Source organism: Caretta caretta, chromosome 24 (assembly GCF_965140235.1).
Source record: "Caretta caretta isolate rCarCar2 chromosome 24, rCarCar1.hap1, whole genome shotgun sequence".
NCBI classification, from domain to species: Eukaryota; Metazoa; Chordata; order Testudines; family Cheloniidae; genus Caretta; species Caretta caretta.
In genome coordinates this window covers 15,487,520-15,512,848 of record NC_134229.1, presented here as the reverse complement: position 1 = coordinate 15,512,848, position 25,329 = coordinate 15,487,520, and the positions used below count along the sequence as shown (strand labels likewise).

General features: G+C 51.7%; 1 protein-coding gene across 3 annotated transcripts; it reads right to left on the bottom strand.

Annotated features, from left to right (window-relative positions):
• Window positions 1-1,218: 1,218 nt before the first annotated feature.
• On the bottom strand, window positions 1,219-25,128 carry LOC125626167 (kallikrein-15-like). 3 transcript variants are annotated; one of them, XM_075122852.1, is made up of 6 exons: window positions 25,060-25,128; window positions 6,112-6,194; window positions 3,461-3,614; window positions 2,433-2,686; window positions 1,608-1,744; window positions 1,219-1,421 (listed from the first exon to the last, which is right to left on the bottom strand). In XM_075122852.1, exons 2-6 carry the CDS (start codon window positions 6,149-6,151, stop codon window positions 1,269-1,271), a joined length of 738 nt encoding a protein of 245 aa, XP_074978953.1. In that variant the 5' UTR covers window positions 6,152-6,194; window positions 25,060-25,128; the 3' UTR covers window positions 1,219-1,268. The 3 variants fall into 3 exon arrangements, with proteins under 3 accessions (XP_074978953.1, XP_074978952.1, XP_048684834.1); XM_075122851.1 differs by lacking the exon at window positions 25,060-25,128 and adding an exon at window positions 20,027-20,194; XM_048828877.2 differs by lacking the exon at window positions 25,060-25,128 and adding an exon at window positions 6,964-7,025.
• Window positions 25,129-25,329: the final 201 nt, after the last annotated feature.

Here is a 25,329-nt window from a genome sequence, read left to right as displayed (position 1 = left end):
TGGGGTCGGGAAGGAATTTTCCTCCAGGGCAGATTGGAAGAGGCCCTGGAGGTTTTTTCGCCTTCCTCTGCAGCATGGGGCACGGGTCACTTGCTGGAGGATTCCCTGCTCCTTGAAGTCTTTAGACCACAAGTTGAGGACTTCTGTAGCTCAGACACAGGTGAGAGGTTTTTCGCAGGAGTGGATGGGTGAGATTCTGTGGCCTGCGTTGTGCAGGAGGTCGGACTAGATGATCATAATGGTCCCTTCTGACCTAAATATCTATGAATCTATGAAATGCCAATTTTCTCCCATTTCTTCCCTTACTGGAAAAAAAAAAGAGGCAAAGATTTTTTAAAAGGTGAGAAAAAAGCCCCCTTGCCTTGAACTTCTTTATATTTTCCCACCGGGAGAAACGTAAAAGAGTGAGAAAAGTGGCTTAAACCGCCTTCAATTCCTGTTTCTCTGCTGGGAAAAAGATGTTGCATTCCCGACTTTTCAATTCTCCCCACAGGCACGCACACGCGTACACACACACACGCTCTTTCCCAGTGAAAAAAGGGTTTGTTGAGATCAAAGCCTTTCACTCTTTTCCATTTCCCCAGGGAAAAAAGGGTTTGTTACATTTAAAACCGTTCACTTTTTTATTCTGTTTTTCAGGAAAAAAATGGTTTTGTTGAGTTACACTTTCCCCACTTTTTTACCCCATTTTTCCAGTAAAAAAAGTTATGTTAATTTCCCCCACACACACCCTGCTTTTTCCAGGGGAAAATACTCTATCTTGCATTCCAAATCTTTCACTTTTCTTCCTGCTTTTCAACAACAACGTAACCCCAGCAAAATGGTTTTTAAAAAATGGTTTTTTGTGTGGCAATTACTCCTTCCGTTTATTGTTCCTTCCTACCGTTTCCCCCCCAGTGGAAACCTTTTAAAAAGGGAGCGAAAGTGAAGGAGAAACACCCCACGCCCATTTGCTCTCACGTTTTAGACTTTTGGGGAGGGGGTTGACTTGAAAATTGAAAACCATGAAATGAAAATGCAAAAGGAACGCTGGGAAAGAGGTCGGTTTGGAGCATTTTCATCAAGGAATGGGGAACTGAAGTGAAAAAAAATGTCGCGCGGAATTTTTAAAATAAGCAATTCGCTATCAAAGTTATTGATGGATGGAAAAAAACCACTCGGGAGCGGAAGAGTGGGATGTGCAGGCCAAGGGAGGAAAAACAGATGCTGAGACCCAAGGAAGTAGCACCTGGTTTATTCTGGGGTCCCAGCCCCAAGCAGTTGGGGGCTCAGTTTGCCCACATGGTGGCCAGCAGCCAGTGGTGGTATTTACAGACGTTCACGTAGACGCTGGGTTTCGGGGTGGAGGCACAGGGCACATCGCCCCAAGACACGACACCCTGCAGCTTCCCATTACACACCAGCGGGCCACCGGAGTCACCCTGAGGAACCCACAGGGAAAGTGTCAGAAAATGAGGACAGGACATGTGGGGCCCCAAAAGATGCCCCCTCACCCGACAGACCAGCTCCCTGCGCCACCCCATCGCACCCCGTCATTGACCCTCCCAGAGACACCCCCTCGCCCCACAGACCAGCCCCCTGCTTTGCCCCATCACTTCCACCCTCACCTCGCAGGAGTTTGTGCCCCCACCCTTCAAGCCTGCACAGAGCATGTTCCTGTTGATGTGCCCGGGGAAGCTGGCCTTGCACTGCTCATTGGAGACGATGTGGACCATGGTGCAGTAGAGGATGATGGTGATGTTTTCTGGAAGAGACGCATTGGCCACGGTTAGCGCAGGCGCTCTGGGATGGATGGATCAGCCTTGGGCTCATCTAGCCCGGTATCCCATCTCCGAGACGGATGGCGTTAGAACCAGCCCACAAGAGACGGGGGATGATCTGCCCTGCCATGCCTCCAGTTACAGTTCCTCCTGGAATCCCACAATCTGGGGAGATGGGTGTGTGTGGGGATGGATGGATAGAGATAGAGGTATCTGGAGCTAGATAGATAGATAGATAGATAGATAGATAGATAGATAGATAGATGGGGTGTATACGGATAGATAGATAGAGAGGGGGTGGATGCGGATAGATAGATAGATAGATAGATAGATAGATAGATAGATAGAAATGGGGTGAATGCGGATAGAGAGAGAGAGAGAGAGAGAGGGTGGATGGGGATAGAGACATAGAGAGGGTGGATGGGGATGGACAGATAGTCAGTCTCCCCTGTCACTAGTTATCTCTGTTTCACACACTAGCCAAGGCTCCCTGGAGGTGGCCAGTGCGGGGGTGGGGGCCTGCGAACATCACTCGAATGTCTCCAGTCCCTCTGACCCCCCTACCTTGGGCACCCTCTCCCCCAGCAGCATGCCCACTGATTCCCCTTCCCTCACCCCATGCCTATGGCTCTGGGACAGCCACCCTCCCTGCCCCAATCCTGGCCCCCCTACCAGGGGCGTTGAGGGTGGTGCCCCACCCCGACACCGAGCACTGCTCGTCCGGCTCCGCACACTGGTAAGCCAGGCCCAGCGGCTGGATGTAGCGGTTGAGCGTGGCCGGGGTCTGCAGCTTGAGCAGCATGATGTCATTGTCGTGGTCCGTGCAGTTGTAGCCAGGGTGGATGATGCTTTTGGCCACAGCTTTGTACTGCTCGGACCCCTCACGGGCATACAGGTTGTAATCCCCCAGGCGCACATGGATGGGGCTGCAGGGGAAGCAAAGAGCTGGATTCACCCGTCAGGACACTGACCCCAGGACTGAGAGGCCTGAATCTGGCAGGGTCTCAGCTTTCTGTCAAAACAAAAATTGCCTTTCTAGCCCTTGTGGTTTTGGAGAAAAGGTGGGAAAAGAACTGAGACAGTGACCCTGCCAGGGTCTGCAGAGAGCCTGAGCCCATCACTGGAAGAAGGGGGAGCTAGCCCAGGTTTGACCAACCCAGCAACGAGGGCTGGGTCTGCAGAGAGCCTGAGCCCATCACTGGAAGAAGGGGGAACTGCCCTGAGTGTCACTTACACAGTGATGCTGCCTGGGTCTGCAAAAGCCTGAGCCATCACTGGGAAAGCGGGGAGCTACGCTTGCCTGGGTCTGTAATGCAGCAGGTTTAGAACAAACAAAAGGAAGTATTTCTTCAAACAACGCACAGTCAACCTGGGAACTCCTTGCCAGAGGATGTTGTGAAAGCCAAAACTATAAGGGTTCAAAAAAGAACTAGATAAATTCCTGGAGGACGGGTCCATCAGTGGCTATTAGCCAGGATGGGCGGGGATGGTGTCCCTGGCCTCTGTTTGCCAGAAGCTGGGAATGGGCGACAGGGGATGGATCACTGGATGATTCCCTGTTCTGCTCATTCCCTCTGGGGCACCTGGCACTGGCCAGTGTCGGGAGACAGGACACTGGGCTCGATGGACCTTTGGTCTGACCCAGTGTGGCCGTTCTTATCCCAGGCCCCCACCCCCACCCCACACTCAGCCCCACCTACCCAGTCAGGCAGTGGGCTGCAGTCAGGACCCATCTGCTGCTGAGGAGGGTGGCACCGCACTTGTACATGGAGTGTTCGAAGATGGCTGCCTGCCAGGGCTGTGAGTGGGGGTGGCATGGGTTCCCCTTGAGCGTTAAACTGCCCCAGGCTGCACCTGGAAAGATAAGATGCAGATGTAGTGGCAGATCTCCATCTAGACCCCAGGACCCCTGCTAGGGTACTGGAGAGCAGGGGCTGAGCTGGGCAAGCAATGCAGGGAGCGATGGTTGAGCAGGGGTACAGGGCCCAGCTGAGAGCAGAGCCCCATGGCACCGGGCGTGCCCAGATACACAGCCAGAGGCAGTCTCGGTCTACGCTGAGATCAGTGCAGGTCAGCGCCACAGCCAGGAGTAGAAAAGCCAGGCACCCAGAGTCCCCATCTGGTCCTGACCCCCCACCCCCAGCCTGCCCCTCCTGCAGAGCCCAGGCCAGAGACGCTCCTCTAGGGAGCCCTGCATCCAGCCCAGCTCCGAGGGTCGAGATAGAGTATCCTTAACTCTTCCCCCCTGCCTGTGTACCCTTAACTCTGCCCCTTTGTAGATTTCAAGCCCATAACTGATGACTGAGCTAGAGGGGAGCTGTTAGATGGAGATGCATGAGCTTGACGGCAGGGGATTAAATCACGAAAGAGCAAACTAAATACAGTTTGTCCTTTGGTAGATGCAAACTGAGCCATGGGCATTACAGCTAGACATGTGATGGGATGTGTACATAGCACTGGGTCACGGCCATGTGTGTGTTGGGCTGTGTGACATTCTGTACCTTGGGGGAAAGCCCTGTAACCCCCATATTCCTCATTTATATCTAATTGTGATCTTGCATATAAATCAGGCTGTGTGAGGTATCAGGGGAAAGATAATGATCTGCTGGAAGTCATTTCTCTATCCATATATGTGTAACATTAATGCCTATGAAGTTATGAGAACTGTGTTGTATGGTTGCCACTGAAACATGCTGTAATTTGGGGAATCAGCCAGACATTAGCTCCCCAGAGGCAACAGCAAGGAAAGTAACCAACGCCCGGCCAGGTGTCAAACAGTTCTATTGTCCAGCCAAGGACTTAAAATTCAATGACTCACCTGCATGAGGCCACACCAGGGGAATTGCTCAGCCTTGCCTGGGAACTCAGCAATGCCCCCCAGACATGCCTGGACTTGTGTGCTCCAAGCACATGCGACTGAGGCTATAAAACAGAACCCAGGGGCCCCATGTTGGGCCTTTCTCCTGCCCTTGCCCATGCTGCAAGCAACTAGGACACAGAGAAGACAGAAGAATCCAACAAAGCAGACTGGCCCAGGTTTCAAGGGTGAAAGCTGTGTACTATGAACTGCAATATCCAGTGGGGTGAGAAAAACTGCTTAATCTAGATGTTGCCCAGCCTAATAGGGTTGAGAGTTTAGACTGTGTGCTGATATTTTCTTTTCTTTTGGTAACTAACTCTGACTTTTTGCCTATCACTTAATATCACTTAAAATCTAGCTTTTGTGGTCAAAAAAACTTCTTTAACTGTTTATCTTTACCAGTGAGTTTGCCTGAAGCGTTTGGTGAATCTGCTCAGGTGTGCAAAGGCTGGTGTATAGCCACTTTCCATTGATGAAGTGGTGAACCAATTAATAAATGTGCATTACTCGTCTAGAGCAGTGCAAGACGGTTTATTCCTGAGGTACAAGGCTGGGAGCTGGGGGGATTTGGCGAGTGCCTTTCTCTGTGTGATTCATGAGTGGCTCTGGGAGCATTCAGGCAAGTTAGCCGGGTGTGGGGGCTCCCCATGCGGTTGTGCTGAGTGATCACAGCACCTGGAGGGGTTTGCTGCTGGTCACTAGCAGGGCACTGTGAGAGACAGCCCAGGCTGGAGAGAGTTAAGGGGACACCGCGGTCCCACAATCCCAGGCTGCACCCCGGGGATCCCATCACAGGTGTGTACATAGCGCTAAGTCACGGCCATGTGTGCGATGGGGCGTGCACACAGCGCTGGGTCACGGCTATGTGTGCGATGGGGCGTGCACACAGCGCTGGGTCACGGCTATGTGTGCGATGGGGTGTGTACACAGCGCTGGGTCACGGCCATGTGTGCGATGGGGTGTGTACACAGCGCTGGGTCACGGCCATGTGTGCGATGGGGTGTGTACACAGCGCTGGGTCACGGCCATGTGTGCGATGGGGTGTGTACATTGTGCTGGTGTGCGATGGGGCGTGTACACAGCGCTGGGTCACGGCCATGTGTGCGATGGGGTGTGTACACAGCGCTGGGTCACACACACAATACCGCGTACCCCCTCTCCCACACACACACTTGAACACTCACATGATCACACTTCTCAGAACCACACCACACCCACCCAATCTAACCGCCACACACACTAAAACCCGCCCACAATCCCAGCCTCAGGGGGACACACACTCACAAACCCCCCCCTACATGCACACACCCCCTACACAACCCCACCTCTGCCCACACACACACACACACACACACACTGGTGCATTCACATACTCATATACTTGCACACCCACAAACACACACAGTAACACACTAAAACGTGTGCACACACTAACGTGAGTGTGGGTGCGTACACTAACAAACCCGCGGGTGCGGACGGACACACACTAACCTGCAGTCCCCAGGAGCAGCGCGATGCTCAGCAGCGTCATGCGGCTCAGTGGCGGTGATGGGCAGAGCTACGGGCTGCAGGCTCTGGAGGGCAGAGGGGAAAAGGGGCATCACTCCTGGAGAACTGGCCCCGCCCACGGGCCCCGCCCACTGCCATCTGCTCTGGGTTTGATGCCCGACTCTATTGGACCTCCTGGCAACCAGCTCGGGGGCCGCCGCACTAATCCAGGGAGCGGAGTCCAGTGCCCACAGCTTGGCCCATCCTCAGCACATCTGGCACGGGCCACGTGGGCACTGGGAACTGGGCAGAGACGTACCTGCCTATCCCTCCATCCCATATACACCCCTCCTTCCATTCTTCCCCCATCCATCCATCCATCTGTCCCATATACGCCTGTCCCCATTCCTCCATCCCTCCCCATCCATCATTCCATCCCAACAGATAGATAGATAGATAGATAGATAGATAGATAGATAGATAGATAGGGTGTATAGACAAATAGCTTTGTATCCCTGCACACATTTCTCCAACGAGCTGAGAGCTGTCTAGAAATGATGAATGAGATTTCCCAACCCCCCCCACCCCCACCCCCACACGCACCTACCACCTGGGGCACCAGAAGTGTCAGATCTGGGACCGCCCCCACCCCCAAAAGCCCAGTCACAACGATCCCCCGCTCCCTGCCGCCAGCTCAGACCCCAGGGATTCCATCGCCAGCCCGGCCAACCCACGCCCAGTTCCCCTGTGGGCCGAGTGAGGACGGAGCAAGTGAATTCCCGCTCCTCCGCATCCACCCCTGGAGACACCCCCATTCCCCCTCACTCCTCAGCAGCGGAGACTCGGATCCCTTACCTGGCCAGGGATCAGCACCAGACACTCGGCTCTGAAGGACACTAGCCAACGCCAGCCCTCTCCCACCTCCAGCCGCCCTGCTTTTAACCACCCGCCCAGCCACCCCTTGAGCCAGGGCAGCATTTACAGGATGCCTGACGCCAGCTGGCCTCCCCACCCGCACCTAATGAGGGGCTGGCTCTCTCTAATTAGCACCGCTGCTAATCCTAATAACAAGGCTTCAAAGGACTTCGCCCCAGCCTCATCAAGGGCATCGCTCACATGACCAGAGGAATGAGCCCATACCAGCTGGTGCCGTGTTTACCAGCCATGGTGATGCCCAGAAACATGCCATGCATTTCTGGGACCTGGCTGCCGTCTGGCAAAGTTAGGGAGTGCAGAGTTCTGGCTTTGAATTCACTGCAGGAGCTGCAGGGCTCTGGCTGGGATGCAGTGGTTTGGCAAAGCAGCTGTTCTCCTGGAGGGGATTTCTGTTTTCATTTTCAAAACAGCCCCTGGCTCTAGGGGTAGGGATGGGAAGACGACCTTGAAAAGGGAAAGCGAGAGTGACCGATGCAGAAACTCTGCCTGGGTCTGCCGAGAGCCTGAGCCCATCACTGGGAGATGGGGAAGCTGCCCGAGTGTCACCAACACAGTGACGTTGCCTGGATCTGCAGAAAGCCTAGCTTCCGCCGTAGTCACAGGTGTGGATGTGTTCAACAGCCACCTGTCCCCGGCTTTGCCTGGGCATGAGAGATATAGAACCAAGGATACGCTTGCTCAAGGGCTTTCCATGAGCGTCAGGGCCACTCTCTTGATCTGGAGTCAAAGGAGGGGAGGAATAATTGGAAGCGAATTCAAGAGTGGCTGGGGGAATGCAGCTGGGTGTATTCCTAGTCTGCTATGGGACCCTGATCCCAGCTGGGGCAGGGCCTGTCTCTCGCTGTGTCAGGACCATGTCCAGCACAGGGCTGGGTTTTCCAAAGCAGCCGAAGGATTTATGAGCCACATTTCATGGGGCGACAGCCTGACCCTACTGACGTCACTAGATTTGTCAAGGAGAACCAGGATTTCACGCCATGGTGTCTAATTCCCCTAGGCAACTCTTAGTACCCCAGACCTAAATCTCCAGGCTCAGACCCACTCTGTAAAATGGGGGTGATGGCCCCGCCGCATCTCAAGGGGGTTACACTGGGGAACGGTTGCAGCACACTTGCATAAAGCCACTTTGTTTCACCCCCACGCCATCACACAGTCAAGTGCTGCCACCTAGTGGACCGTTGCGGCGCTGCGCTGGGACCTGAATTCGCCAAATATTTTCACAAATTCAAAAATGTTTATCCCAAAGTGAGATTAAAAAGCCAAAATCTCAAAAATTTTCACCAGCCGAGAAAACCCAACATTGTTTGCGGCTTGGGCCCACAGACACGGTCTGTTTGGATCATTTCAAAAGGGTTTCTTTCACTTCGGGGCTCTCTGTTCTTTAACCTTTTTACCAGGCTACAGAGTAGCAGCCGTGTTAGTCTGTATTCGCAAAAAGAAAAGGAGGACTTGTGGCACCTTAGAGACTAACCAATTTATTTGAGCATGAGCTTTCGTGAGCTACAGCTCACTTCATAGGATGCATACTGTGGAAAGTGTAGAAGATCTTTTTATATACACACAAAGCATGAAAAAATACATCCTCCCACCCCACTCTCCTGCTGGTAATAGCTTATCTAAAGTGATCACTCTCCTTACAATGTGTATGATAATCAAGTTGGGCCATTTACAGCACAAATCCAGGGTTTAACAAGAACGTCTGGGGGGGTGGGGGTAGGAAAAAACAAGGGGAAATAGGTTACCTTGCATAATGACTTAGCCACTCCCAGTCTCTATTCAAGCCTAAGTTAATTGTATCAAATTTGCAAATGAATTCCAATTCAACAGTTTCTCGCTGACATGACATGAAAGTTGCTATATTACAACAAAAAAACTTCAAATCCAGGCTCCAGCGAGAAACTGTTGAATTGGAATTCATTTGCAAATTGGATATGCTCAAATAAATTGGTTAGTCTCTAAGGTGCCACAAGTCCTCCTGTTCTTTTTACCAGGCTAATTTGCTTAAGAACTTAAGAACTAGATCAGTTCCTGGAGGACGGGTCCATCAGTGGCTATTAGCCAGGATGGGCAGGGATGGTGTCCCTGGCCTGTTTGCCAGAAGCTGAGAATGGGCGACGGGATGGATCTCTTGACAGTGACCTGTTCTGTTCACTCCCTCTGGGGCGCCTGGCACCAGCCACGGTCGGACGACAGGACGCTGGGCTAGATGGGCCTTTGGTCTGACCCAGTCTGGCCGTTCTTACGTTCCCATGTTCTTAAAGCGCCATCGAAAGAGTCAGCACAAGCCAGAAAAAACAGACTTTGTTTCATTTTTAAAATGTCAAAATGAAACATTCTGATAATAGCACAACTTCCCACCCCGCTAAAAATATTTTTTTTCAAATTGGAAGATTCACGGGGACCAGGGCCCTCCTTAGCCATAGGCAGAATAGGCAACCACCCAGGGCACCACTCTGCCGGGGGTCCAGACAGAGGGGAAGCAGCTGGAGCCTGTAAGAGCAGGGCTGCTGGGTCCTAGAGAGAGCCGAATGCCGCACAGTCTGAGGGAGGGGACTGGCTCCTGGGGTCTCTGGGAAGGGGAGGGGAGTGGGGTGGGGGAAGGACCTCACCTGTGAGTGTGACTCTCTCCCCCGGCCTGAGGTGAGGCAGGCTCGGCGGCTCTGGCAGTATCCTTTGTTGCCCCCCCATAATGTCCATTCTTCTCCCCCGCCCGCACGGCGCACCCCCGCTTTCCTCCTTCCCCCCTCCACCCCCCCATGGAGCACCCCTCTCTCCCGTCTTCCCTCCGGCAGGGCTGGGTTGGGTGAGGTGCAAGGGGAAGGGGGAAATTGGAATTATCACACACAGCTGGCTGGGCTGGGGAGAGTGTGACCAGACAGCATCTGTGAAAACCAGGACACGGGGTTGGGGTGGGGTGACCAGATGTCCCACTTTTATAGGGACAGTTCCGATTTTGGGGTCTTTTTCTTATATAGGCTCCTATTACCCTCCATCCCCGTCCTGATTTTTCACACTTGCTGTCTCGTGGGGGTAATTGGTGCCTATATAAGACAAAGCCCCAAATATCGGGACTGGCCCTATAAAATCAGGACATCTGGTCACCCTAGCTGGGGAGCGCGTCTCTCCCCCGGGCTGGCAGCGATCCATCTCATTGGGGGGAGCTGCGCAGGGCAGGATGAGCTGCGGTGGCTCCGTGGGTGTGCTAACTTCACCGTGGTCCGTTGGGCTGGCTGTGGCTCCCATTGGCGTGTGATCGGACCTAAGGGTTTGCTGATGCTGCTGCCACTCTGCACCCCAAGAGGTGGATTTTGGGGTCCTGCAGTTTTCCACCTATGTCCTCCTCTACTGCAGCTGTTGAACCAGCAGGCTGGGGGGTGAGTGAGCCAAGCATGAAAGCAGGACTGTGTTGCCATTTGGATTGTCATTTAACAACTTTGTTTGCCAGAAAGGCTTGCTAACAATCCTGAATCCAATTTCAATATTTTGTTTTAAATCAATATCGTAGCCAAAAACAGAAAATTAAGTTGTTGACAATTATTTGTGACAAGTTTGGTTTGGGGTAGGGAGTGGGCCAGTTTTCATCAGAGAAACAAAAAATGTTGAAGGGAGAACAGGAGGACTTGTGGCACCTTAGAGACTAAGAAATTTATGAGAGCATAAGCTTTCGTGAGCTACAGCCCACTTCGTCGGATGCATAGAATGGAACATATATATATATACACACATGCAGATAAGTTGGAAGTTACCATACAAACTGTGAGAGGCTAATTAGTTAAGAGGAGTTATTATCAGCAGGAGAGAAAAAAACTTTTGTAGTGATAATCAAGATGGCCAATCAAGATGGCCAATCAAGAATCAAGATGGCCCATTTAGACAGTTGACAAGATGGTGTGAGGATACTTAACTTAAGGAAATAGATTCAATATGTGGAATGACCCAGCCACTCCCAGTCTCTATTCAAACCCAAGTTAATGGTATCCAGTTTGCATATTAATTCAAGCTCAGCAGTTTCTCGTTGGAGTCTGGTTTTGAAGCTTTTCTGTTGCAAAATTGACACCTTTAAATCTATTACTGAGTGGCCAGAGAGGTTGAAGTGTCCTCCTACCGGTTTTTGAATGTTATGATTCCTGATGTCAGATTTGTGTCCATTTATTCTTCTGAGTAGACTGGCATGTTGACTGGCTCTCCTATAGCCCTGTTACTGCGAAATAGAGCCCTCCTCCAACCAGTGTAATCTGCTCATCTCCTTACTTGTGTGTAGAGTGACCATACGTTGTACCAAGATTCTCTTGCTTTTTTTCCCAGTGAGTCAGGATAGCTTTTGCCAGCCCAGAGGTTGGGCAGCCAATGTCTTATGTTTTCACAATGTTTTGTCCAACTTTTTTGTTGGTGATGGATCATGTCTTTCTGGCCGGGCCCAAAGGGTGGTGCCTAGCTAATGTCTTTCCAAACAAAGACAAGGCGCAATAGGACGCCTGAAACATTTCTGTGCTTCCTTCACCTAGATGAGATGGTTCTGTGCTGACTTCATTTTGGTCACTTTGTGCTTTACCTAGGAGTAAAACTAGGGTTCTATTTTCCCGCTGCTTGGAAACCCAGCGTATTAACCTGGGTAATGCCATTGATCTAGTTACAGTGTAAGGTGGATAGAGGGTTGTAACTAACATTAAGACTGATGCCCACTCTACATTTAAAACTAAAAAGTGGCTTTGTAAAAATGACATGGGTTTCCAGCCCTACTGCCGCTCAGTCGTGGCGGAGCGCCCTGTGAGGTGCCTGCACACTAGCTCAAAGTCACAGACTCATGACCATCCTATAGTCGTTATTTTAAATAATATTTCTGATAATCTGACAATAATTTAAACAGTTATTTCTTTTAAAAACACCCTTATAAGTTATGCCGTATCGAAAAACCACTTTCCGGGTCTCACAAAAGAAAACGGAAAGATGAAATAGGATTAGCTGCACAAGCAGAGAAGGGTTCTATACTTAAGTTTGTACATCATGAAAACAACGACGTTGATCAAGATCATCAAGTAACTGCCGAAGAAAATTTTTATGCAGACGCAGCTCAAGAAACGCAACAACACACAGAACAATCATTTGAACAGATGCAGACACAAAACAAGAAATTACAACAGCTGAAACTGTACTAGCATGGGATGCAGATGACATTGGCACATGGCCGCAATCTTTAAACAACAAATTCCGTGCCATTATACTTGAGCAAGGCCCTAGGAGAATAAAAGTTCTTGAATATCATAAAGACATTAGAGGTAGGAAATTCACAGAAAACAATTACTACAAAAGACTTTCTAACGGTGAAATTGTCAACAGACGGTGGCTTGTGTACTCTAAACGCAAGGATGCTCTATTTTGTTTCCCATGCAAGCTTTTCAATAGTTGCAATTTTAAGATCACAACCATGGGTATTAATGATTGGAAAAATCTTAGTCACATATTACCGCAACATGAAAAGGCACAGCACCACATTGAAAGTATGCACAAATGGTGTGAGCTGAGTGTAAGGTTGAAAACTCAGACAACTCTTGATGCCCCAAATCAAAGATTGCTGGAGTCAGAGAAGAAGCATTGGTGTCGTGTTCTTGAACATCTATTATCTATTGTTGAATATCTATCAACAAACAATCTTGGTTTTAGAGGAAGCATTGAGAAACTATTCCAGCCCAAAAATGGCAATTTTTTGGGCCTTGTACAACTGCTGGGAAAATTTGACACGGTGATGAGTGAACATCTCCGAAGAGTAACTGAAAATGAAATACATGACCACTATTTGGGACCAAGAGTTCAAAATGAACTGATCGTGCTAATGAGTGATAAAGCGAGAGATAAAATTGTTTCACTGGTTACTACTTTGCCATAATTCTAGATTGCACTCCGGACATAGAATCATAGAATCATAGAATATCAGAGTTGGAAGGGACCTCTGGAGGTCATCTAGTCCAACCCCCTGCCCAGAGCAGGACCAATCCCAACTAAATCATACCAGCCAGGGCTTTGTCAAGCCTGACCTTAAAAACTTCTAAGGAAGGGGATTCCACCACCTCCCTAGGTAATGCATTCCAGTATTTCACCACCCTCCTAGTGAAAAAGTTTTTCCGAATATCCAACCTAAATCTCCCCCACTGCAACTTTAGACCATTACTCCTTGTCCTGTCATCTGCTATCACTGAGAATAGTCTAGATCCATCCTCTTTGGATCCACCTTTCAGGAAGTTAAAAGCAGCTATCAAATCCCCCCTCATTCTTCTCTTCCGTTGACTAAATAATCCCAGTTCCCTCAGCCTCTCCTCATAAGTCATGTGTTCCAGTCCCCTAATCATTTTTGTTGCCCTCCGCTGGACTCTCTCAATTTCTCCACATCCTTCTTGTAGTGTGGAGCCCAAAACTGAACACAGTACTCCAGATGAGGCCTCACCAATGTCGAATAGAGGGGAACGATCACGTCCCTCGATCTGCTGGCAATGCTCCTACTTATACGTCCCAAAATGCCATTGGCCTTCTTGGCAACAAGGGCACACTGTTGTCTCATATCCAGCTTCTCGTCCACTGTCACCCCTAGGTCCTTCTCTGCAGAACTGCTGCCTAGCCATTCGGTCCCCAGGCAGTAGCGGTGCATGGGATTCTTCCGTCCTAAGTGCAGGACTCTGCACTTGTCCTTGTTGAACCGTAATGAACATTAGAGGACAAGGCTATGATAATGGTGCCAATATGAGAGGATGTATTTCTGGCATGCAAGCTAGATTGCTGGCAGAAAATCCACGAGCTTTTTTTGTTCCGTGTGCACGCCATAGCCTTAATTTGATTTTATGTGATATGGCCAAGTCTTCTGTAGAAGCTATTTCTTTTTTTGGTTTGCTGCAACGCATTTACGTGCTCTTTTCAGCTTCCACTCAATGATGGCAAATATTCAAAACACATGTCAATGGTATTACCGCTAAGCCTCTATCTGAGACACGCTGGGAAAGCAGAGCAGAAAGTGCAAAAACTTTGAGATATCAATCTGAGGAAGTGTACGAAGCACTGGTTGCTATTTCGGAAGAAGCTAAAAGTGAAGCACAGTCATTGGCCTCTGAAATATCCAGCTTCAAGTTTCTAACATCTGTCGTAATCTGGTATGACATTCTTGTTAAAATCTCAAGTGTAAGCAAAATAACGCAGAGTCCAATGATGCAGCTTGATTCAACACTTATCTTACTAAACAACACACGAGAATTTTTAGTGAAATACAGAGAAAATGGATTCAAAGAAGCACAGGTTACAGAGCAAGGGGGGTTTCAGAGTAACAGCCGTGTTAGTCTGTATTCGCAAAAAGAACAGGAGGACTTGTGGCACCTTAGAGACTAACACATTTATTTGAGCATGAGCTTTCGTGAGCTACAGCTCACTTGCACAGGCACTCGGTGTAGAACCAATATTTCCATGTCCGAACGTGACCCGAGTTTCAAGGAAAAAACAGCAAGCAATATGAAGGTGCAAATGAGCCCACAGTCGATCCAGAAAAGAAATTTGAGGTTGAATTTTTTAATGTTGTGATGGATAAAGCAATATCTGCCGTTGATGGAAGGTTTAATACCTTACGAGCACACCATGAACAGTTTGGATTTTTGTAGGACATAACTAAGTTCAATGAAATAGTCATTTGCTGCTCTTGTTTCCCTAAGTGCAAGAACCTAGAGAGCTTCCTGAAGCATGGTGATAGTTTTGATTTAAATGGACTTGAACTGTACGAAGAATTAAGTACCTTATCATCAATATTGCTACATGCAAAATCGGTGATGGACATTGTACAGTTTATTCATACCAGCAAACTTGTTGACATATATCCTAATGTGTACATTGCCATCGTATTCTACTGACAATTCCTGTAACAGTAGCATCAGGAGAACGGAGTTTCTCAAAACTAAAGCTCATTAAAAACTGTCTCCGTTCTACAATGAGTCAGGAATGCTTGACTGGTCTGGCTATTCTTGCAATCGAACAAGACATCACTTTGTCTTTGTCATTCAATGACATTATTACTGATTTTGCAGCCAAAAAAGCCAGAAAGATCGCTTTTAATTAAAAACAAATCCTTGTTTCAATACCTCTTCATAGAAATTTCCAATAAAATGTTGACAAATTTAAAAAATTATATTATTTGCATCATTCTGTCAATAAATCAGAATTTTTTCTATAGTGCTACTTCTTTAGTGCTAGTCCATCAGCATTTCAGTGTGCTTAATTAAGTTAAAACTGTTTTTAATTAAGTGCATGTGGCAAGTTTTCCTGTACTGTAAGCTTATGTTTGTGTTGCTAAGAGCAAGTCAGGCATAGGGGCACCAGTTTGATATCCCGCCTAGGGCATCATAAATCCTAAGGACTGCCCTGATGAGAACCGCCCTGTTTACAAAGTTGCATTTTAAACAATTCAGCACTTTCGATGAATAATCATTTTGTCGATAAATCCCCAGTTACCTGAACCTGTAACCGATTTCTGTAAAATATCTGATGTCACACACAGCTATGGGAATAACCCCTTTTTCCATTGGCTAGCTGAACCAGAAGAAGAAAAATATATTCCGGTCGACACAAAATGAATTCTTTTCACATTTCTCGGCATTTTGCTTCATTTTCAGGTCTTCTAATTAAAATTGCAGTAAAATTCGAAACAAAAAGAAACCCTAAAAATGTTCCAAAATGTAGGAAATGACAAAATGAAACATTTTGATTTTTTTCTGTGTTTTTTTTTCCGACCGACACAATTTGGTGAATTCAACTCAAATTCTGAAAATATTTTGATCGACCCAAATCTGCAAGATTTTCGTGAGAAAAAAAAAAATTGACCTGATAATTTTCACCCAGTTGCAGTGGCAAATGCCAGTTTACAATTGAGCCCCTGGTGCAAAATGAATAGCAAGCTTATTATGTATTACAGCACGGTCTGCAAACTCCAGTCATAGACTAGGGGACCCTGTTAGGGGGAATCGATTTGAAAATGGCTAACTGATAGATCTCTTTGCATAGGAATGAGGTGGAAGCTCCATTACTCCGACTTTCCATTGAGATTGGGCATCTCTTTCTAAAAGCTCCGCTCTAGCTCACACACCAGATATTACTCCTGGGGGAATTCTGCACCACTGTGCATGCACATAATTTATGTCCCCCACAGATTTCTTTGCTTCCCTGCAGAAAAATGACTTTCTGAAGGGGGAAGCAAAGGGAAGCCACAAGAGCAGTCATACGACCCTCCCCAGAAGTTTGGGGTGCCCAGGGCAGCCAGCAGAGAGGTAAGTCACTGCGGGGCAGGGGGCAGGACTGGGGAAGACCTGGCTGGTGGCTCCTACCCTGCGCCGGACTCAGCTGCTAGTCCTGGCCGGGCTGGGGAGGAGGGGACTTCCTCTTCCCCTGCACCGGCATCCAGGGCCATAACAGACCCACCCCCAGATTTCTCCCCCAGCTGTAGGAAGCTCTGTGAACTGCCCGCCCATTGCTCCTCAACTGCAAGGGGAGGGATCACTGTACAGAGAGCTGTTCCCCCATCTGCCCAATCCCCCGTGCATCCAAACCCCATCACACCCAGACCTGCCCATTGAGCCTCACCCCCTGCAAACACACCCAGAATCTCCCCTGATGAGCCCCATTCCCCCTGCTCCTGGACCACCCCAATGAGCCACCCACACCCAGATCCACACCCCACTGAGCCCCAACCAGCTGCACCTGGATCCCCACCCCACTGAGCTCCACTCCCCCAGCATCTGGACCTTCCACTGAGCCCCCCACACCCAGATCCTTCCCTGCTGAGCCCCAGCCACCTGCACCTGGACCCCCCTGCAGAGTCCCATTACTACTGCACCCAGACCCCCACGACAAGCCCTTGTGCATCCAGATCCTCTCCCCACACACCTGGATCCCCCACTAAGCCACCCGCACCCAGATTGCCCCACACAGAGGCCTCTCAACCCACACCTGGATCCCCCCCACACTAAGCCTGTTCACACGTGGATCCTGCCTGGCTGAGCCTGCCTGCCCACCCCTGGTGCACCTGGCATGGAGGGGCAGGGCCCTGAGGTGTTTCTGGGGCAGGTCCAGTTCTTGTATTGTGTCAGGGTTGGGTGCGGCCTCACTGCTGAGTCCACATCGCCTCTGGCCTTAAATTCTCATCCACCAGTCAGACCCATAGCAGACCTAGAGCAATGCAGCTGCTTAATTCAGTGGGTTCAAGGAAGAGCCCATATTATCGGCACTGACCCCTAAACTAGCTCCCAGCCCTCTCCCACCTAGCCCCACCTTGGCTGCCTCCCCCCACCCTGACAGGTGGTACAGACCTATCAGCACATATAGACCGGCCAGCCCCATTCGCATACAGACCCCCACCCACCCCAGCTGGCTAGGTGTCTGGCTGTCTCTCTCCATACACATGCTGCATCTAGCTAGCTAGGTATCCCCATTATACACCCCTCACCTATCTATCTCCATAGAATCATAGAATATCAGGGTTGGAAGGGACCCCAGAAGGTCATCTAGTCCAACCCCCTGCTCAAAGCAGGACCAATTCCCAGTTAAATCATCCCAGCCAGGGCTTTGTCAAGCCTGACCTTAAAAACCTCTAAGGAAGGAGATTCTACCACCTCCCTAGGTAACGCATTCCAGTGTTTCACCACCCTCTTAGTGAAAAAGTTTTTCCTAATATCCAATCTAAACCTCCCCCACTGCAACTTGAGACCATTACTCCTCGTTCTGTCATCTGCTACCATTGAGAACAGTCTAGAGCCATCCTCTTTGGAACCCCCTTTCAGGTAGTTGAAAGCAGCTATCAAATCCCCCCTCATTCTTCTCTTCTGCAGGCTAAACAATCCCAGCTCCCTCAGCCTCTCCTCATAACTCATGTGTTCCAGTCCCCTAATCATTTTTGTTGCCCTTCGCTGGACTCTCTCCAATTTCTCCACATCCTTCTTGAAGTGTGGGGCCCAAAACTGGACACAGTACTCCAGATGAGGCCTCACCAATGTCGAATAGAGGGGAACGATCACGTCCCTCGATCTGCTCGCTATGCCCCTACTTATACATCCCAAAATGCCATTGGCCTTCTTGGCAACAAGGGCACACTGCTGACTCATATCCAGCTTCTCGTCCACTGTCACCCCTAGGTCCTTTTCCGCAGAACTGCTGCCTAGCCATTCGGTCCCTAGTCTGTAGCTGTGCATTGGGTTCTTCCGTCCTAAGTGCAGGACCCTGCACTTATCCTTATTGAACCTCATCAGATTTCTTTTGGCCCAATCCTCCAATTTGTCTAGGTCTTTCTGTATCCTATCCCTCCCCTCTAGCGTATCTACCACTCCTCCCAGTTTAGTATCATCCGCATAATTCTTCCCCTCTATCTATCCCCATATACCCCCTCTATCTATCCCCATATGCCCACTTTATCTATCTATCCCCATTCACCCCCTCTATCTATCTATCCCCGTACACCCCCTCTATCTATCTATCCCCGTACACCCCCTCTATCTATCTGTCCCCGTACGCCCCCTCTATCTATCTATCCCCATATGCCCACGTTATCTATCTATCCCCGTACGCCCCCTCTATCTATCTATCCCCGTATGCCCTCCTCTATCTATCTATTCCCGTATGCCCCCACTATCTATCTATCCCCATACACCCCCTCTATCTAGCTATCCCCGTACGCCCCCTCTATCTAGCTATCCCCGTATGCCCCCCTCTATCTATCTATCCCCATATGCCCCCACTATCTATCTATCCCCATACAGCCCCTCTATCTATCTATCCCCGTATGCCCCCACTATCTATCTATCCCCGTACACCCCCTCTATCTATCTGTCCCCATATGCCCCCCTCTATCTATCTATCCCCATACGCCCACATTATCTATCTATCCCCATATGCCCCCCTCTATCTATCTATTCCCGTATGCCCCCACTATCTATCTATCCCCGTACGCCCCCTCTATCTATCTATCCCCGTATGCCCCCCTCTATCTATCTATCCCCATACGCCCCCTCTATCTATCTATCCCCGTATGCCCCCCTCTATCTATCTATCCCCATATGCCCCCACTATCTATCTATCCCCATACACCCCCTCTATCTATCTATCCCCGTATGCCCCCCTCTATCTATCTATCCCCATACAGCCCCTCTATCTATCTATCCCCGAATGCCCCCACTATCTATCTATCCCCGTACACCCCCTCTATCTAGCTATCCCCGTATGCCCCCTCTATCTATCTCCATAATACACCCCTTATCGATCTATCTTCGTACACACACTTCTATCTATTCCCATAATACACCCCATCCCCTCTATTTGTCCATCCCCGGACACACCCTGTATTTGTCCACCCTCCATCCACCCCCCGACACACCCCTCATCTCCCTGAGCGCTGGTGAACCGCCCAGAATTCCATCACATTTTCCCTTCCCTGACTCTGCCCTTCCACAGACTAGGAGACGGTGGCAGGCCCGGCAGTGGGAGGCGCTGATGCTGTCTACACTGCAGAGGAGGCAATCTAGGCATTGCGGGGGGCGGAGGGGGGTGAAATCAGACTGGGGCCCGTCATCGTCATTTACTGTCCAATCACCAGCTACCTGGTGTTAGGATATAGATATTCAGGCCTGTCGGTAAAGGCCTGTACTCGAAGAATTGAGGTGTATTCTTATCACTTGGCTAGTTCTAGAGGTATAAAAGAAAGAATCAAAATCACTGTCTGCCAGTGTAAGGGCCTTTTCTCACTGTGACAGTCTGAGGCCCTGTGCTTAGGCTAAGGCCTTTGGCTAAGCAACAGAGGCGGCCATAAGCTGGGAAGCGACCGGTCACCTCCTCACATTGAAAGAAGGTGCTATTGGGCTGTCAGGAATACACTCCTGTCCTGATAGTGCTGATCGCCTCCCGAGAAAGGGAAGTGCCTCGAAAATGTAAAAGGAAACTTAGTTTGATAGCATCCTGTCTGGCAAGAACTCACTTATCAATCGCTGGGATGTGAAATCCTCGCTTCTGTATTGTTTTGTCATTATAGTTCCCACTTTGCTATTCTTTGTCTGTATAAACTCTGTCTGGTTCTGTGATTGTTTCTGTCTGCTGTATAATTAATTTTGCTGGGTGTAAACTAATTGAGGTGGTGGGATATAATTGGTTACATAATCATGTTACAATATATTAGGATTGGTTAGTTAAATTTCAGGAAAATGATTGGTTAAGGTATAGCTAAGCGGAACTCAAGTTTTACTATGTAGTCTGCAGTCAATCAGGAAGTGGGGGGGGGGGAATGGGGGTAAGGAAATTGGAATCATGTTTGGCTAAGGGCAGGAATGGGAACAGGGACACAGGCGTAAGGCTCTGTGGTGTCAGAGCTGGGAAGGGGGACACTAAGGAAGGAAACTGGAATCATGCTTGCTGGAAGTTCACCCCAATAAACATCGATTTGTTTGCACCTTTGGACTTTGGGTATTGTTGCTCTCTGTTCATGTGAGAAGGACCAGGGAAGTAAGTGGGTGAAGGAATAAGCCCCCTAACACCTGGCAGTTCCCCAGCCCTGGGCCCTGACAGGCCTTAGTTAGAAACCTGCACTGGGCTGAGCCATTGGAGGTTTGTGTGCAGTGCCTGGGAGGAAATTGATTCAGGAAAACAAAGCTCAGAGCGGATGGAAGTAGGATTCGAACAAAGCTCTCTGGGGAGCCAGGGACCAGCAGGCCAGGGCCCTATCACGCAGCCCCAATGAGAAAAGTGCCTTAAAAAGCTCCACACTCAACCGTCATCAGAAATGGGACCAGGGGGCTGCGGCTCGGGATTGAGGTGCATCACGGGGGGAGACTGCGGCTTTGGGGGCTGAGGTTCCTGGTCTAAAATGGGGGGCTGCGGGTCGGGATTGAGGTGCATCATGGAGGGAGACTGCGGCTTTGGAGGCTGAGGCTCCTGGTCTGAAATGGGGGGCTGCGGGTCGGGATTGAGGTGCATCACTGGGGGAGACTGCGGCTTTGGGGGCTGAGGCTCCTGGTCTGAAATGGGGGGCTGCGGGTCGGGATTGAGGTGCATCACTGGGGGAGACTGCAGCTTTGGGGGCTGAGGTTCCTGGTCTGAAATGGGGGGCTGTGGGTTGGGATCGAGGTGCACCCTTGGTGGGGGCTGCAGCTTTGGGAGGAGTTTCTGCAACATCTTCCCTGGGGTGACTTGCTGTCTTATTTCGGGGTGGGGGGGAAGAGGCAGGTGAATTTAAGGCAAACTTGGCCTCTACGTCAGCTGGAACATTTCTGTCTTTTGGGAACAAGGGAATGGAGCACGTAGGGGGCCACATGGGGGCCCTAGACCCTGAGGAATGAAAACCAAATGGGTTTATTCCCGGAGCTATGGACAGGAGCCCTAGGGAATTGTGGGAAAGTCTGGGGTGGGAGGAGGGGAGGCTTTCTGCAGACTCAGGCAGGCCTCACTGCGCGGGTTACACTTGGGCCGCATTTGACAGATTTGCTCTGCACCCGTCATTACTGCTGCTGTTACGTGGTTAGGGCAGTGCCGGGAGACCCCAGCTGAGATCAGGGCCCCATTCTGCCAGCTGCTGTCCGGAAACACCATGAGGGGACAGGCCCTGCCCCAGCTGAGATCAGGCCCCTGTTGCACCAGGTGCTGCCCAGACACAGCCAGAGACAGGCCCTGCCCCAGCTGAGATCAGGGCCCTGTTGAACCAGGTGCTGCCCTGCCCCACAGCTTGTCTGAATAGACACGGTATGGTGGTGGGTAAACTGAGGCCCCAAATGGGATGGTGATTCGCCCAGGGTCACCCAGCAGGTCACAGTGGGGCCAGGCCAACAAGAGTCACAATGGGGCTAAAACAGCACCCGCCTCGCCCTGCCCTCAGCTGCAGAAACTCCCCTCTCCCCACTGGATCCTGCCCTGCTGCGATTGTAGCTGACACTGACTGCCCCCTTGCAGTGGTGACAGAGCTGGGCTGGCCAGGCTCCCTTCCTGGGGGGCGGTTAGGGGTTGACGGGTTGGGGTCGTTCCAGTCAGGTTGGGGTGGGGCAGATATGAGATCAGAGGGGTTGAGCAGTGAGGGACGGCAGGGCCTGAGTCGGCATAAGGGGTCACGGTGGTGCTAAATGGGAGGGGTCACAGTAGCATGGGAGTGGGGCAGGTGTGGGGTGGCACCAGGTGTTGGGGTGTATTTGGGATCACAGTTGGTGGGGGTTGGGGGTCAATGGGCGGCTTAGGTTTGGGAAGGGGGGTTGGTGGAGGGTTCAGAGGGCTCAGGATTTGGGGTCACAGGTGAGGGACATGGGTGGAGGGCTGGGGTATTGGAGGGGGGAAGCTGGGGTGGGGTTGTGTGGGGTCACCACTGAGGTTGTGGGGGTCAGTGTAGGGGGTCACAGTTAGGGTTGTGGAGGGGGTCAGGATTTGGGGCATGGCTGGGAGGTCTGGGGGGTAGGGGTTTTGGGTCACAGCTGGCACTGGGGGGGCAGTCTCGGTCAGTGAGAAGGGGCCGAGGGTGGGAGTGGCACTGGGGTCCCCACTGATCTGGGGGGGCCCTGACTGTGACCTTGCTCCCCCCAGCCTCATGGATCCCACCGAGGACCCCTCTCTGCCCTGGGACATGGACAGCACCAGCTCCAGCACGCTGGGGAGCAGAGCCTGGGGGGCCAGGGCTGGGCCAGTGGGGGCCAGCAGCCTGCACTGCAGCCTGGAGGAGCTGCTGGCCCGCCGGGAGTTGGGGGGGAGCCGGGAGGCCAAGCCCCGGGGCAGCCGCCCCTGCCGGTGCCCCCCTCCCGCCCCCCTGGGCCCGGAGGGCAGCGAAGGTGACACCTCTGACAGCGGGGCTGAGTCACCCGTCTGCATGGAGCCCCCATGGGCGCCCGTCCTCTGCCAGCATGTCGCCGGCCCTGCCACTGCGCAGGTGGGGGGGGAGCAGGGGGGCTGGGATTGGGGGGTGCTGGGACCAAGGGGCTGCTGGGATTAGGGGTGCTGGGGGGTCAAAGGGGTTCCAGGGATTGGGAGCCCTGAGCTCAAAGGGGGCACTGGGCTTGGTGGGCACTGGCTTTAAAGGGGTCTATGGTCTGTGCCCCATCCGGGGGGGTTAGGGTCAGGGGTCTCTGGTCCATGCCTGGTCAGGGAGCCTGGGTTTTTTGGTTTTGTTTTTAATTCAACAATTTTATTGTATACATTTACATAAGAAATATTGCAGAGGTGGCTGGAAAACGTTTTTAAGCATCCACGAGCAGGTGCATGTCCACCCTTCGTGTTTCTGGTGTAAATCACTTGGGCTGGGTGCTTGGACACAAGTTTGATCAAACCTTTGCTGAACAGAGTTTGGTCTGGGAGTCTCTGGTCTGCACAGTATGGGAGGCTGTGATCAGGGGTCACTGGTCTGTGCCCAGTGGGGGGGAATTTGGATCAGGGATCTCTGGTCTGTGCCCAGTTGCTGGGGCTGAGGTTGGGGGTCTCTGGTCTGCCTAGTCAGGGAGGCTGGGGTCAAGGGTCTCTGGTCTGTGCCCAGTTGGGGGGGGCTGAAGTTGGGGGTCTCTGATCTGTGCCTGGTTGTGGGGGGCTGGGGCCAGGGGTCTCTGTCTGTGCCTGGTCGAGGGGGGGCTGGGATCAGGGATCTCTGGTCTGTGCCCAGTTGCTGGGGCTGAGGTTGGGGGTCTCTGGTCTGCCCAGTCAGGGAGGCTGGGGTCAAGGGTCTCTGGTCTGTGCCCAGTTGGGGGGGGGCTGAAGTTGGGGGTCTCTGGTCTGTGCCTGGTTGTGGGGGGCTGGGGCCAGGGGTCTCTGTCTGTGCCTGGTCGAGGGGGGGCTGGGATCAGGGGTCTCTGGTCTGTGCCCAGTCAGGGCGGGCTGGATTAGGGGGTCTCTGTGCCTAGTTCTCATCTCCGCCCTCTGCCCCCAGCTGTGGTGGGTCACCAGACGCGGGAGTGACTGGGTGTCACTCTATGAGCTGCGTCTGCAGGAGCCCAGCGGGACCCGCAGCCAGTGGTTCTGTGCCCAGGCACCCGAGCGGCTGCAGAACCTGAGCCCTGGGACCCAGTATCGAATCCGCGTGCGGGCCCTCAACGCGGCAGGGCCTGGGCCCTGGAGCCCCCCCTACATAGTGAGTGGGGGTAGGGGGGCATCAGGACTGGAGGTTGGGTGCACGGGGGGGCTGGGAGCGGGGAGGCTGGGAGCATTGGGACTGGGTGCACTGGAGGGATCAGAATCTCGATGCATGGGGAGCTGGGTGCAATGGGAGTGTTAGGTGCAATGGAGGGATAGGGGCTGGGTGCATGTGGAGAACCAGGTGCAATGAAGAGATGGGGGGGCTGGGTGCATGGGGAGTTCGGTACAATGGCAGGGTTGGGTGAATGGGTGCAATGAGTGCCGAGTGCAAGGAGATGTGGGGGTTGGGTGCATGTGGGGTTGAGGGTATGGGGGAGATGGGTGCAATGAGGAGATGGGGGGGGCTGGGTGTCCTGAGGGGAGCTGGGTGCCCAGGCTCAGCACCTCAGGGTGCCCTCCCCCCTGACCCATCTCCTCTCCGTTGCAGTTTGCCACGGTGCCTCGTGCAAAGGAAGCCATCCCCGTTATGGTCACCGTGCGGCGGCGTCTGGATTCCCACAGGAAAACAATCTATTTACCCGGCCCCTAGGGGGCGCCACGGGGGAGGGATGGCATGGAAATAAAGTGGAGGCATCCATCTGACTCCTGCATCCCCTCCTTGCAAACCAAGACACACACACACACACACACATACATACATCCTGCCAACTCATGCCCAAGCCCATGGGGCCCCGTCCCTAGCCCAGGGGTTGCCTGCTGTCATACTTGGGCTTTCCCAGGAGACTCAGCCATGGGGTAGCCCCAATCCTTCCCCATCTCTGCTGGGTACCCACACCAGCCCTGGGTACCTAGAGCATCCTCTATGGCACCCACCCATGGGGGGCACCTCCCTCAGGGCTGCAGGGAGAGAAGCCCAGACAAACCCCAACCAGGGGCAGAGCCCAAGGGGTGAGAATCTGCCCAGAGTCAGGCAGGGTTTACCTCCACCTATGGGACAGGGACGGGTTTCTTGATCCCTGTGAGAATCAGGATTGAAGTGCATGAGGGGAGAAACTAATTGCAATGCATTAAGGGAGCTGAATACACTAATCACAATGCATGATGGGAGGAGGACAAAGTCATTGCAATGCATGCTGTGACGCAGATAAGCTAATATCAGTGTACGATGGGAGTGAAACAAACTTCGCCCAATGCATGATGGGAGCAGGGTGGAGGTGATTGGAATCTACATGGGGGCTTTACAGCAGGGTT

Coding starts and splice junctions, on each gene's coding strand:
- LOC125626167 (XM_075122852.1), bottom strand. CDS start 6,151: ATGACGCTGCTGAGCATCGCGCTGCTCCTGGGGACTGCAG. Junction 1,745..2,432: donor CACCACCCTCAACGCCCCTG/GTAGGGGGGCCA, acceptor CGTCTCTTCCAG/AAAACATCACCATCATCCTC. Junction 1,422..1,607: donor GGGGCACAAACTCCTGCGAG/GTGAGGGTGGAA, acceptor TGGGTTCCTCAG/GGTGACTCCGGTGGCCCGCT.